At 37.6% G+C, this 16010-nt stretch overlaps 1 protein-coding gene across 1 annotated transcript in view; it reads left to right on the plus strand.

The window, feature by feature from the left end:
* RERE (arginine-glutamic acid dipeptide (RE) repeats) overlaps positions 1-16010 on the plus strand; it is a 687265-nt gene that overhangs the window by 387672 nt on the left and 283583 nt on the right. Inside the window, exon 7 of the mRNA XM_006873098.1 lies at positions 9484-9588. Coding sequence (XP_006873160.1) covers positions 9484-9588 — 105 coding nt within the window. The remainder of the gene's footprint in view (positions 1-9483; positions 9589-16010) is intronic.

Consider the following 16010-nt stretch of genomic DNA (forward strand, 5'->3'; position numbering starts at 1 on the left):
TAAAAAAAAATTGTTTCTATTCCCTTTGTGTTTTTACAGAACTTCTACTTTTACAGTTGTGTGACAATCAATTAATTACGATAACAATTACTCACTGTTAAATCATAAGAATCTTATCCCCATCTCCTTTCACCAGACCCAACTAGAAAAGATGAAATCTATTAAGTGAGATTTCTACTTTCCCCCACACACTCTGAAACTAAACTCTCTCTTGAAAACTTGTAAGCAAATCACTTCATGAATTTATAGCCTATCCCCTGACCCATTTTAGGTAGCCAATGTCTAAGTGCCCATCCCTGTCTACCCTGTGTCCAGAAGTGGTTTGTCCTGAAGGGACTTGATTACTTACCTTGTTGGCTCCAGCAAATAACTTGATTTTTCTTGTAGTAGCCAATCAGACTGCTATTTTTGTTTGCGATTTATCCTGCTGATATTTCTTTTAAGAAGTATCCTCTGTTCCTTTAGCCACTCCATGCCTGTTCTACAGGTCCTTTTAAGTGGGAATGTCCCACCTCAGAAGGTTCTGGATAATGGGCCTTAGGATTCTACCTCTAAGGTTCCATACACTAAGGCTCTGCAAGAAGCTTATTTCTGTGGACAAGTTCCTGATCCCCTTTAGGTATTCTGATCAGTTTAATTAAGGCTGAAGACGGGCTTACAAGCTTTCTATAATAATGTTTCCTGATATTCTTTTGTATCCCACTCAAGTGACTATTTTACAATAGTTGGCAAGGGAAACCAATATTTATAAGACAGTCACGCAACTTTAACATTATTTCTCCTCTGTTACCCATTCAGACTGTGCCTCAATCCCTGTATCACAGAGCCTTGTTGTTCTAAGGTTGAATATACATCACTATTTATTTCTGGTCCATTTAGCCCATACATCCCTGTTTAAGTGTTCTCCTTACTATCTTGTTCTCCCTACCCTTCTTGTTTATTGCTCTCTCCAACACCCAAACTGTGTCTATCCCTTACACTGTGCTTTACCATCCCTTCCTTCCTACCCCTGGTAACCAACAAAGAATTTTTATTTTAGTTTTTTGCTTTTAATTGGTATATTGTGAAATATAAATTTTCTTTGAGGTTACCCTATATTAACTTTTTCTCCATTTAAAACATTCTGTTTTATCCTGCAGTCTATCTAACCTTCTCACCACCTGGATCTCTGTTCCTATGTGTTTTCCTTCTTTCACATTGTAATTGTTTTGATCATAGGCTGACATCCCAGATCTTCGGAATTTGTTCCTGTAGTTTTGCTCTGTTCTGGATTCTTTCATCTGTCGATTGAGTTCCAGGTTGTGCAGACATATATGTCAATCTCTGGTTGTTGCCTGTTCTTGTTGATTCTTAGTTCAAAGAACTCTTTTTAGGATGTTTTGAAGCTCTGAGTTGCCTTTGACAAAGTCCCTTAGCTTCTCTTTATTCTAGAATATTTTTATTACACCATTATATTTGATTGACAGCCTTGCTGGGTAGATGATTCTTGGTTGACAGGTTTTTTTTAATCTCTCATGGTTTTATATATGTTTCCCCATTGCCTTATTGCCTGCATGGTTTCTGCTGAGAGATCAGAGCTTAATCTTATTTGTTTGCCTTTGTATGTAATACTTCTCTTTTCCCTAGCTGCTTTTATGAATCTCTCCTTATCTTTGATTTTGGAAAGCTTGATTATGATTATGTCTTTGTGATTTTCTTTTGTTGTCTATCATTCCTGGTTTTGTTGAACTTCTTGAATACTTACTTATCTTTTCAGTTTTCAGGATGTTAAAGAAAGTTTCTTCCAGAAGCTCTACATCTATCTCCTCTATAGTGTTCTGTGATTCTTCCTGTTCCGGAATTTTAGTGATTATCATGTTACTTCTTTTCATGTTGTCCCACATGAACCTTAGACTTTCTGTAGATTTTTTAAATTCTCGTTTGTGCTTGCTCTTCTATGTTAGCAGTATGGAGAGATTTGTCTTCCAACTCGCTGGTTCTGGCATCCATCACTTCAGTTTTACTCCTTTGCTCTTTCAGTGTATTTTCCATTTGTAATATTTTATTATTAATTGTTTAGACCTCTTTTTGTGGGTTTTGAATTATTTCCAATGCTATGCCTATCTTATTGGATTGTTCCTGTAGTACTTTCCTGACTTCTTCCTTATTTTTCTCAACTGCTCTGTAGAGCATTTTGATGCACCTCAGTGTCATTATCTTGAATTCCTTCTTAGGTAGTTCCAAAGCCTGCCTTCTTTCCATTGGGAAGAGTAGCTCTACCTGCGGCTCATTTATTTCAGTTAGCTCTGGTAGCATAGTGGTTATGAATTGGTCTGCAAGCCGCAAGGTCAGTAGTTCAAAACTACCAGCGGTTCCGTGGGAGAAAGATGAGGCGGTCTGCTCCCGTAAAGATTTACAGCCTTGGAAACCCTGTGTAGGGTTGCTGTGAGTCGGAATCGACTCCACAGCACATAACAACAACAACATGTTGTTTCTGGACATACGCCATAATCTCTGACTATCTCTTGGGCATCTTCAATAATTAGATGTGTTTACAATAAAGACATGAATGTATGTTATTAAGCTTTGTGATTGCCTGCAGGTGGATGTGATCAGGAGATGGGCTTCCCTTTTCACTTTTCTCATTACTCAACTCAGAGTAACTTTAGCAGGTATTGGCTGTCTGTCTGGTGTATAGCAGCTGGTATTGGCTCTTGCCTGCATGGTGGGATTTTATACGGTATGATTGTAGGTTGGCTATATGAGCACAATTGCTGTCTCTTCTTGGGTAACGTAGGGAGAGAACGAACCCCCAAAGGTAAAAGGGGACCAAAAAAACAGATTGGAGTCTACAGTCTGTAATTTAAAAAAAAAATTGTAACAAAATATGAATATGACTTTAATGCCACTCTCTCAGCTTCTTGTCTTCAAGGCTGCCTGAGAAATTTTAAGGTGTTACTGTTGCTCCTTATGATGTAATTTAGGAATTAATTTTCAGCTTGTCTGTCTCCAGCTCCACAACCTTGTCAGATGTTTATCTCTCAGTGAGAAACAGCTCAGCTTTGTCTTGAGCTGTTCTGGAAGACAGTTCAATTTTAAACATTCCTGTTGTCTCCTCCCCCTTCTCAGATTCTGTGCGCTGTGGTTTATGCCAAGTAGATCTGTGTACATGCATATTAGAGCCCTCAGTGGGTGCTGTGTCCATTTGCTCAGACATCTGCTCTAGTCACCAGAGTGAAGGTGCACAGATATCACAAGACAGATGAACAACAACAAAATGTTGACACCTGTTTGTCCGAGGATTGGTCAGACCTCTGCAATGGGAGCACTCCTCCAATCCTGCCCTTGCTCCGTCACACCCAAGATGGCCACTCTGGCACCCTCTGGCAGCTGCAGATTAGAAAACACCACCTTTCTTGCTTCTGCTACAAATTCTACTAGCAATAAGCCTTTGATCTCTTGAAGTATTCCTGTATACGTAGTTCAGAGTTCCGGGGTCATCCCCTGAACCTGCTTCATCTGGTATTCTGTGTTATTGTTTGCAGAGGTCTGCACCATGTTTCTCCCTAGTCCGTCCTCGAGCCCTGCCTCCCTGTTCAGATTTATTTTAATGTGTTTAAGAATTTTTTTCCCCTGTGGTTTTAATGCATTTTTCTTGTTACATTTATTCCTACATATTTGGAGTCCTGGACTACTAATTGCAACGTTGATGGCATGAACCACCAACCACTCCATTGAAACCCTATACAGGGTCATAATGAGTTGGAACTGACTAGATGGCACTTATCAATTTTATCTTAATTCCTACATATTTAATCTTACAGACATATATTGGACTCATTACCCTATTAATAGAGAATGCAGAGTCTTCTTAAGTCCCTTTGCACATTCTCAGAAATTGACTATTGTAGGTTATAAAGTAAAAATTTGTCACATTATAATGTAACAAAACTAGAGTTTATAAGCAAAAAGAACCTAAAGGCCCTGCTAAAAGAATGAAATGAAGTACTTTCCAAAATGATTTTAATTATCTATTTATGATATGTTAACCCTCAAGAAAATACAAATTTTGGGTTCCTTTTTAATAGGACAAAAGATAAAATCCTAATGATAATATCTTATTTAATAGAGGAACACTTGAGGTATTTCCCCTGAGATAGATCAGGAACCAGGCAAAGGTGTCCACTATCTCCACTATTCCCCATATTGTACTAACAATATTAGCCAGTATCTTTAGTTTTACTTCTCCTTTATCTTTTCTTGTGTCTCTTTCTGTGTTTTCAGGTGATAGGTAGTATACCTGGAAAGGTTCACAGTATGATCCATGATATACTGCATCAAACAATAAAATAATTCTGTCAAGTAGCATATATAAAATTAACATGCAAAACTCAATAGCTTTAAAACAAAACAAAAAAAACTCAATAGCTTTCACATACAAGTGGAGTCCTGGTGTGGCACTGTGGGTTAATGCACTAAAGTGCAAAGTTAATTTGAAGTGCAAGCAGCTCACCAGCTTCTCCTCGGAAACCCAATACAGGGTTGCTATGGGTCAGAACCGACACGATGGCACTTAACAACAACAACAAGGGCTAGGGTACCCTGGTGAGGTGCTGTAGGATAAGCACTGAACCACAAGATCATTTTGAAACACAAGGTCAATGGGTCAAACCCACCAGCCACACCTTGGAAACTCTGTACAGGATCACTATGAGTTCGAAGAACAGGACATTCATATGAATTATCGCTGAAGTTTAAATGAGAGTAAATAAAACATAATATGTTTATCACATTCCTCTAGTACAATGATGGATAGAATTATTTTTGGGGTGTACAACACTGAGTAAGTATACAGAGTTTGGGCTTCAGAAAGTGTCTGGAAAAATTCCAGTATCTTTCTATCTAATGTTTCAACAAACTTTTTGAGGCTCACTCATATTATTATTTTTGTTACCTGGTATAGAAATTTGCTTTTTCTGTGATTTAATGACTAAATTACCTTGGATAGATTGTAGTTATAGGGTGAAGGCATTGTTCATCTATAAAAATGATCTTATCTTATTTTCCTTTTCCAGAAACTCACTTGTGTTCCAGTTAAATACTAGAGAGATAGATTCTGGCCCTGGAATGTAAAAGACTAGTCCATATTTTCTTTTGAATGCATCTTGATTGTTTTTTTCTCTTTGTAGTCTACAAATCCATGTTATACAGTATTGTACCCATTAGCCACATGTGACTATATTAATTTAAATTAAGATACGATAAAATTTAATAATCAGTTCTCTTCATTTGTACCAGCTGCATTTTAAGTGTTCAATAGCCCTAATTTTTTTTTTTTTTTTTTTGTAATCTGTACTTCACAAAGGGACTTTCATCATCATTAATAACATTGCTATTTAGTTTAAAAATTTGAAATAATCTGAGTCCATCTTAGGTTCAGCATAAGCCCATGAAGCAAGGAGGCATTGCTCTTAATTTCTTAGTAGGAATTAAATAAATAGCCCCATTTTTTCCCCCTTAGCTTGTTCGTTTCATTATGTCTTGGTTACAGTCTGGTGTGTATGATGTTAGTATGCACATTCAAGACATCTTTATATGAATGAAAAGCCTCCTCAACCAGTGGGAGATCATAAGTCTGGAAACAATTACGCATATGCTATAAATAGTAGCTTTAGATCCTCCAATTTCATCTATTCTCTTCTTAATCTTTGGCTTGTACATAACTCAGTATTACTTGTTGTGACCTCTTTGGATACTAAAATTCTTGAAACTACCCTGTCTCCTTTGTTGCTGTTGTTAGGTGTGATTGAATCGGTACTGACTCATAGCAGCCGTATGCACAGCAGAACGAAACACTGTCCGATTGTAGGCAAACCTCAATATTTTGCCATGATTGAGTCCATTGAAGCTGCTACTTGACCATTCCATCTCGTTGGGGGACCTCCTCTTTTTCTCTGACCCTCCACTTTACCAAACATGATATCCTTCTCCAGCAAACTGGTCACTCCTGACAATATGTCCAAATTATGAGAAAAGAAGCTTGGCCATCCTGGCCTGCAAGGAGCACTCTGGCTGCACTTCTTCCAACACAGATCTGTTGGCTCTTTTGGCAGCCCATGGCACTTTCAATATCCTCCTCCAACACCATAACTCAAAGACATCAATTTTTCTATGGTCTTCCTTACTTACTGTACAGCTTTCACATACATATGAGGTTATTGAAAATACCATGGCTTGGGTTAGTCTTCAAGCTGACATCTTTGCTCTTCAACACTTTAAAAAGGTGTTGTGCAGATTTGCCTAATACAATATGTTGTTTGGTTTCTTGACTGCTGCTTCCCTGAGTGTTGATAGTTGATGCAAGAAAAATGAAGTCCTTGACAACTTCAATCTTTTCTCCATTGATAACAATGTTCATTCGTCCAATGGTGAGGATTTTTGTTTTTTTACATACCATACCAAAGGCAGTGCCCTTTGATCTTCATCAGTAAATATTTTAAGTCCTCTTCACTTTCAGCAAGCAAGGTTGTATCATCTGCATATCACAGGTTGTTAATGAGTCTTCCTCCAATCCTGATGCCATGTTTTTCTTCATAGAACTCAGCTTCTTGGATTATATTCTCAGCATACAGGTTGAATAAGTATGGTGAAAGAATACAGCCCTGTTGTACACTTTTCTTAATTTTAAACCATTCAGTGTTCCCATGTTCTGTTCGAACAGCTGTCTCTTGATCCATGTACAGATTCCTCATGAGCACAATTAAATGTTCCAGAATACTCATACTTCATAATGTTGTCCATAGCCTGTCATGATCCACACAATTGAAAGCCTTTGCATAGTCAGTAAAACACAGGTAAACTATTTCTGATATTCTCTGCTTTCAGCCAAGAACCATCGGACATCTGTAGTGATATCCCTCATTCCATGGCTTCTTCTGAATCCGTCTTGAATCTCTGAAATTTCTCTGTCAATGTCTGCTTGCAGCCGTTTCTGTATTACCTTTAGTAATACTTTACTTGCATGAGATAGCAAAGAGATTGTCCGATGATTTCTGCATTCTGTCGGGTCACCTCTCTTTTGAATGGGCAAAAATATGTATCTCTTCCAATAATTCGGCCAGATAGTCATCTTCCAAATTTCTTGGCATAGATGAGTGAGTGCCTCCAGTGCTGCCTCAATTTCTTGAAAGATTTCCATTTTTATTCCATCAATTCCTGGTGCCTTGTTCTTTGCCGGTTCCTTCAATGCACCTTGAATTTCCTCCTTCAGTATCATTGGCTCTTGATGCTATGCTACCTCTTGAAACGGTTGAGCGTTAACCATTTCTTTTTGGTACAGTGACTATGTGTATTTCTTCCATCTTCTCTTGATGCTTTCTGCATCATTCAATAATTTACCCAGAGAATCTTTGAATAACAAAAGTCGAGGCTTGAATTTTTTCTTCAGTTCTCTCAGCTTGAGAAATGTTGAGCGTGTTGTGTTCTTCCTTGTTGTTTTTCTGATTCCAGATCTTTGCACATTTTGTTGTGATATTTGGCTTTATCTTCTCGAGCTGATCTTTGAATTTTTCTGTTCAGCTCTTGGACCTCCTCATTTCTTCCATTTGCTTTAGCATCTCTACGCTGGAGAGCAAGTTTCAGTGTCTCTTCTGACATCCATTTTGACCTTTTCCTTCTTTCTTGTCTTCTTAATGACTTTTTGCTTTCTTCCTGTATGATGTTCTTGATGTCATCCCACAACTCTTTTGGTCTTTGGTCTTTAGTGTTTAATATATCAAATCTGTTCTTCAGATGATGTCTAAATTCATGTATGATATGTTCAAGATCATATTTTAGCTCTCGTGTACTTGTATTCATTTCTTCAGCTTCAGTTTGAATTTGCATATGAGTAATTGATGGGCAGTTCCACAATCTGCCCCTGGCCTTGTTTTGACTGATGATATGGAGCTTTCCCATCATCTCTTTCTGCAGATGTAGTCATTTTGATTTCTGTGTATTCCATCTGGTGAGATTTATGTGTATATTCGTCTCTTATGCTGTCTAAAGAAGGTATTTGAAATGAACAAATCATTGATTTTGCAGAATTCTATCATGCTATCCCCAGCCTCATTTCTATCACCAAGGCCATATTTTCCAACTATTGATCCTTCCTCTTTGCTCCTAACCTTTGCATTCCAATCACCAGTAATGATCAATGCATCTTGATTGTATGTTTGATCAATTTCAGATTGAAGAAGTTGGTAGAATTCTTCTATTTCATCCCCACTGGCTTTAGTGGTTGGTGCATAAATTTGAATAATAGTAGTATTAACTGGGCTTCCCTGTAGGCACATGGATATTATCCTATCACAGACAGCGTTGTACCTCATGACTAATCTGCATATGTTCTTTTTGATGATGAGTGGAACACCATTACTTTTCAATGTGCCATTCCCGGCATAGTAAACCATTGGTTGTCAGATTCAAAATGGCCAATACCAGTCCATTAATGCCTGAGATATTGATGTGTGTGTGTGTGTTAGTCACAAGTGCATGGTATAATGCTTCTGGCATTTGTATTTGTTACACAGAATGCTTAGGAACTCTGCTTAGAGTTATATAATGCTGTAAAATTGTTAGCTGTATCATGGTTTCCGTTTTAATGACAGAGGGCCTGGGAAACTTACTGCTCTTTATTGTAATATATCTATGGGAAATACTGTTTTTTAGCTCAAAATCACTAAATGTTCCCTAAATATTTAGAAACTGTATACTGTATTGGAGCTCATGTAGCATAGTGAATTACAAGCTGGGCTGCTAACCACAAGCTCAGCAGTTCGTATATACCAGTTGTTCTGAGGGAGAAAGATGAATCTTTAGTCTTTCTGTTCCATAATGATTTCTAGCTTCAGAAACCCTATACAGGGTCACTGTGAGTTGGAACCATCTTGAAGGCACATAACCACCACCACCATATATTCATATAAAAGGAACCTTAGTGGTGTTATTGCTTAAGCATTGTACTGCTAACCTAAAAATGGCCGTTCAAACCCATCCAGCTGTCAGTTGCTCCTCAGGAAAAAAGGATAAGGCTTTCTGCTCCCTTAGAAATTGACAGCATCAGAAAACCTTTACAGGGTTTCTATGAGTTGGAATTGACCAGGTGTTAATGAGTTAATTACTATCCTTTCATCACAGTCTTGCCCCTAATTTCGCTTTCTGGTATAATTACTTTTTTTTATAACTAAAGTGGGACGCTAACAGAAGTTAAGTTGTAAAGTTGTATGAAGCTGTAATGGAATGACAAACAGTGTTATCAGAATTGTTGTACTGTTTTTGAAGAATCCCAGTTTTCTGAATAGGTAATCAAACATGAGTTTGTAGCTTTATTCTCCATGTTCTTAGAGTACTGTGCATTCCATTTTATGTTGCTTGTGCCTTTATCTTGCCAATATTAGTTTGATTTGCAAAGCTATTAAGGAAATTACTAATGGTTTTTATTTATTTTTTATTGTTCATTTTCAGAGGGAAGTGCAACATCTCCCACTTTTCTGACATATTTGCTGCTAGAGAGTTTAAAGCCCGGGTGGATTCATTTTTCTACATACTAGGCTACAATCCTGAGACAAGGTAAGTGAGTCACTTGGGCCAAACTGATTAAGAACTGCTCCTTTTCTTTCTTGTGTTTGTTGTATGCTTGCTCGTGCTCATGCATATAGACGTATACTAAGTAGATCCACAGTTATGAAAAAGTCCTGTAGTAAACTTGTTTGGGAGTTTTAAACAATGTTTATGACGTTTAAAGCAGTTTATGGTTTACTCTTTATTTTTATTAATGGAAAAAAACAGTGAGAAAAATTGAAGGAGAAAGACACAATTTTGGTTCATAAGTGTTTTGATTTTACTAAGAATTGGTGGATTACTGCCTGGTATACATTCTATTAGTCTTCTGTGACATGATATTGAAAAGGCTAAGACATGGCAAGTGTCGTGGTTACTTATTTCTTTTGTTCATGTTTGATAATAAAATCCCAGGAACATTCTCTGAAATGTATAGTAAGGTTACAGTTTTCAGCCATTTCATTGCGGTAGCATAACAAGAGAATTATTATTATTAGTGTTTTGATGAAAAGCAATAGGGTTAAAAGAATTAATCAACCCTAGCATACAGAATTTTCAGCGTATTATTGTTTACCCTGTATTAATAATGAGACCGCATATTTTATTAAGGATTTAAAAGGTTAATGTAGGTGTTCAAAAAGAATTGTAGGTGTTCAAGTAGGTGTGATGTAAACTCCCAGGACAAACCCACAAAGATTTGAAGATTTAGAAACAAATAGAGATGCTTGGCTCAAAGAAGTTAGTGGAAGAAGAATTGTGTTAAGTGTAGGATGGGTATTGTTTTATTGAAAACTTTTGCCTAAAGAATGATGAGAAATTGTACATAAAATTTAGGATGTTGTGGTTTTGACAGTCAGCATCGGGTTAGTAAAAGAAAACTTGTACTTCACTTTGATGGATGAGGCTGTATCTGACTTTTGTTTGGGGAGATGCATATGCTTCAGTCACTCAGTCTTTTGTCTCAGCAACTAAAGGGGTCACTGTATAATGATCAACTTTTTTTCTTTAGATATCAGTCAAGTTTGAGTCTTCCCTGCCCCCTCCCCCCCAAAAAAAAAAATTTTTTTTTTTTCATGTTCTAATAACAAAGTGCACTCTTGTTGTGGTACTGTCAGTTAAGTATTGTACTGTGAACCACAAGATTGGTGGTTCAAACCTACCAGCTGCTCTTCAGAAACCCTGTACATAGTTGCTATGAGTCGGAATAGACTTGATGGCACTCAATATCAACAACAAATAACAAAGAATCTCATTTATGATAATATTTCAAAGCATCTTGTCATTTGAAATGGTGATGATTGCTCTGTATTAGTTTCTTAGGGTCCACATGAAGTGTAGATTCCTTGAACTTGGATTTGTATGTTATTTCAGTGATGTCTGGTTTTTGTTTAACTACTTGATAAATAGTTGTCATGTTGTACAACCAGATTGCATTAGTGAATTGGCTAACTAATTAGAGTACATGGCCTTTCTGTTTTAAAAGCTTTAAGAGCTCTTAAATGGTTTAAAAGCTCTCAGGTATAACAACCAAATTTATTTTTATACATTTGTGTTTTCTGAATGTGTACTAAATAAAGGTGATATATAACTTCTCTAGGTAAGCTAGAGATAAAGGTTCCTGACTAATTTTTCACTGCATGTTTCTGAAAGTCTTTCAGGGAGATGTGGTGATGGTATGCCATGGAGTCGGTTCTGACTCATAGCAACCCTGCATAGGGTTTCCAAGGTTGTAAATGTTTATGGGAGCAGAAAGCCTCATTTTTCTCCCATGGAACCACTGGTAATTTCGAACTGCTGGTCTTGAGGTTAGCAGCCCGACTAGTAACAACTACTCTACCAGAATTCCTTACTCATGGAGATAACGCCCCTCTATTTTTTCTAAAAAAAAGTTGGTTTGGTATGCACTAGAAGGATATTGTTTGTCTCCAGGTTGGTGGAAAGGAACACAAAGCACCTTTAGCAGCCCATTTACAAGATCTGCATTGTGAGGCCCCTCAAGTAGTGCCTTGACTTTTCTAGTGCCCTTCCTTCCCTGGACCTACTTGTTTATAGGTACATTTTGATAGGTACATCATGGGTGCTGGGTGACTTGAATGGAGGTACTCTTTGATTATCTATCTACCTATATGTAATGTTTGCTGCAAATGTCTAATTCTTCTCACAGTTAAAAGTAGAGGTCCTAGTAAAAACGTGCAACAGTGGAGCTAGTAAAAACTCACCAATGGAGCAGAGTTGGGTTTGTAATCTGCTGTCCTGCCTTGGTGGTCACATCTGGGAGCCTCTTATTAATAATCGATGAAGTTTGGGGTTGAGCTTATAGGTCCTAAAACTGGTGAAAAGACTGAAGAGAATGTATGTGATTTAATAGCGTGGAGAAGAAGTGTTTTATGTTTCTTCCACCTGGTTTATGCACAGCTTGATTCTTGAATGCTTACAGTACATGGCCTTGCAGAATTTACACTTGCTCCTCTGTCTTTTGTCTTTACTTTGTAAGTGATGGAACTATGATACTTTCTCCCCATGGTGGTGACTAGACTAGTTTGTGTGGTCATGATTATTGAGTAGTGCTGCTCTATGATCTGATTCTTAGGACCCTGAATAATTTACGTAAATATAATGTGTAAGAAAATATCAGCTTGTTCTTTTAATTGGGGAATGAATTTGTGAGATATTGGATATATCTGTAAGGTCACTGGAAATTAAGAAGTAGTGATCTGCCATTGCAAACAGTGGATTTTCCCTTCCTCTTAAAAATAAAAATGCACTACCTTTACTACAAGTAAAATTCCTGGTGGCATTGTAGGATAAGCATTGGACTTCTAATTGCAAGGTTGGCAGTTCAAGCCCACCAACTACTCTATTTGAGTAAGGTGAGGCTTTATGCTCCCATTAACATTTACAGGCTTTAACAACCTGTCTGTGATTACAGAATTGGAATTGACTTGATGACAGTTGGTTTTCTGGTTTTACTTCAAGTGAACAGTTGAAACTGATAATGAAATTTTTTTTATTTTTAGCTTTTATAGCCAATTTTTTAATAGGATCTGAAAGTTGATTTATATAATTTTCCCATAATTTATTTATTGTTGTTGTTAGGGCCATCTAGGTGGTACCAACTCATAGCGACCCTTTGCACAACAAAATGAAAGACTGCCCGGTCCTGGGCCAACCTCACAATTGTTGTCACGCTAGAGCCCATTGATGCTGCCACTTGGCCAATCCATCTCGCTGGGGATCTTCTTATTTTTCTCTGACCCTCCACCTTACCAAACATGATAGTCTTCTCTAGCAATTGGTCCCTCCTGACAATATGTCACAAGTATGAGAGACAAAGTTTGGCAATCCTGGCCTCCAAGGAGCACTCTGGCTGCACTTCTTCCAACACAGATCTGTTGGTTCTTTTGGCAGCCCATGGTACTTTAAATATTCTCTTCCAACACCATAATACAAAAGGATTAATTCTTCTAAGGTCTTCCTTATTCACTGTCTAGCTTTCATATGCCTATTAGGCTTGGGTAAGGTACTTTAGTCCTCAAGCTAACATCTTTGCTCTTTAATACTTTCAAAAGGTCTTGTGTAGCACATTTGCCTAATGCAATACATCATTTTATTTCTTGACTCCTGCTTCCATGAGTGTTGATCCAAGAAGAATGAAATCCTTGACAACTTCAGTCTTTTCTATGTTGGTAAGAATGTTGTTTATTGGTCCAGTGGTGAGGATTTTTGTTTTCTTTACATTGAGATGCAATCCATACCAAAGGCTGTGGTCTTTTTTTCTTCATCAGTAAGTATTTTCACTCCTCTTCACTTTCAGCATGCAAGGTTATATCATTTGCATATCGCAGGTTGTTAATGAGTCTTCCTCCAATCCTGATGCCACGATTTTCTTCATAGAACCCAGCTTCTTGGATTATTTGCTCAACATACAGGTTGAGTAGTATCATGAAAGAATACAAACCTGTCACATATCTTTCTTAATTTTAAACCTTTCAGTGTTCCCATGTTCTGTTCAAACAACTGCCTCCTGGTCCAGGTACAGATTCCTCATGAGTTTTCCGGAACACTCATACTTCGCAATGTTGTCCATAGCTTGTCATAAGCCTCACAATTGAAGGCCTTTGTGTAGTCAGTAAAGCATAGGTAAACATGTTTTTGGCATTCTCTACTTTCAGCCACGATCCATCTGGCATCAGCAATGATATCCCTTATTTTGCATTCTCTGCTGAATCTGGCTTGCACCTCAGAAAGTTCTCTGTCAGACTATGGTTGCAGCCATTTCTATATCAACTTTGGTAAAACTTTACTCGCGTAGGAGCTCAAAGATATTGTGAGATGGATGATTTCCGCATTCTGCTGCGTCAACTTTCTTTGAAATGGGCACAGATATGGAACTCTTCCAATCAGTCGACCAGGTAGTTGTCTTCCAAATTTCTTGGCAGAGAGGAGTGAGTGCCACCAGTGTTGCCTCACTTTCTTGAAAGATTTCAATTTTATTCCATCAACTTCTGGTGTCTTGTATTTTGCCAATTCCTTCAATGCTTAGACTTCTTCCTTCAGTGTCATTCGCTCTTGCTCATATGCTACCTCTTGAAATGGTTGAATATCAACCATTTCCTTTGGTACAGTCACTTTGTTTATTCCTTCCATTTCTTCTGATGCTTTCTGCATCATTCAATAATATGCCCAAAGAATACTTGAATAACAAAAGTCGAGGCTTGAATTTTTTCTTCAGATCCCCCAGCGTGAGAAATGCTGAGCGTGTTCTTCCCTTTTGGTTTTCTGACTCCGGATCTTTGCACATTTTGTTGTAATATTTGGCTTTATCTTCTTGAGCTGATCTTTGAAATTTTCTCTTCAGCTCTTGGACCTCATCATTTCTTCCATTTGCTTTAGCATCTCTATGCTAGAGAGCAAGTTTCGGTGTCTCGTCTGACATCTATTTTGATCTTTTCCTTCTTTCTTGTCTTCTAATGACTTTCTACTTTCTTTCTATATGATGTTCTTGATGCCATCCCACAACACTTTTGGTCTTTGGTCTTTAGTATTTAGTATATCAAATCTGTTCTTCAAATGATCTCTAAATTCATGTGTGATACATTCAAGGCCATATTTTGGCTCTCGTGGACTTCAATTTCTTCAGCTTCAGTCTGAATTTGCACATTAGTAGTGGATGGTCTCTTCCATAATCTGTTCCTGGCCTTATTTGGGTTGATGATATGGCGCTTTTCTACTGTCTCTTTCCGCAGATATAATCTATTTGATTTTGCGTATTCCATCTGGTGAGGTCCATGTGTATAATCATCTCTTATGCTCTCTAAAGAAAGTATTTGAAATTAACAAATCATTGGTTTTCGGAATACTGTCATGCATTCTCCAGCATTATTTCTATAACCAAGGTCATATTTTCCAACTACTGATCTTCCTTTTTGCTCCCAACCTTTGCATTCTAATCACCAGTAATGATCAATATATCATGATTGCATGTTTGATCAATTTCAGACTAAAGAAATTGTTAAAAGTCTTCAATTTCATCCTCACTGGCTTTAAAGTTTGGTGCATAAATTTAAATAATAGTGGTATTAGTTGGTTTTCCCTGTAGGAGCATGGATATAATAGTGTTGTACCTCATGACTGATCTTGATATGTTCTTTCTAACAATGAGTGTGACTCCATTTCTCTTCAGTTTGTCATTTTCGGCATAGTAAACCATGTGGTTGTCAGATTCAAAATAGCCAATACTAGTCCATTTCAGTTCACTAATGTCTAAGATACCGATGTTTTATGCATTCCATTTCATTTTGACAAATTCTAATTTTCCTAGATTCATACTTCATACATTCCATGTTCTGATTATTAATGGATGGTTACAGCTGTTTCTCTTCATTTTGAGTTGTTCCTCATCAGCAGATGAAGGTCCCTCGGCCTTTACTACCCTGGGCTTTATTCCATTCACGTCATCATGGTCAGCAGTACTTTGAGGAGGCAACTCTTCTCCAGTCACGTTTTGAGTGCCTTCCAACCTGAGGGGCTCATTTTCCAACAATATATCTAACAGTGTTTCTCTGATATTCATAAAGTTTTCAATTACTAATTATTCAGAAGTAGTTCATCTCTCCTTCCTAGTTTGTCTGCGTCCAGAAGCTCATCTGAAACGTGTCCACTGTGTGTGACCCTACTTGTATTTTAAATACCCAGCACATAACTTCCAGAATCACAACAACTCACACCACAGTATGACTAACTAACAGACGAGTGGTAGATTCAACACAAAGCCAGCCCTAAAAGTGTAAGATTTTTTTCAGGTGTATCTTCATAGATCTTTTGACAACTTCAGTCTTCTGCTATTTAATTGCTATTCCATAATCTGCCTTACCTGAGCCCTGGTATGGTGCTGTGAGTTAATGTGCTGGATTGCCAAGTCAGTCTGAACC

The sequence above is a fragment of the Chrysochloris asiatica genome, unplaced genomic scaffold (genome assembly GCF_000296735.1).
Source record: "Chrysochloris asiatica unplaced genomic scaffold, ChrAsi1.0 scaffold00223, whole genome shotgun sequence".
Classification (NCBI taxonomy): domain Eukaryota; kingdom Metazoa; phylum Chordata; class Mammalia; order Afrosoricida; family Chrysochloridae; genus Chrysochloris; species Chrysochloris asiatica.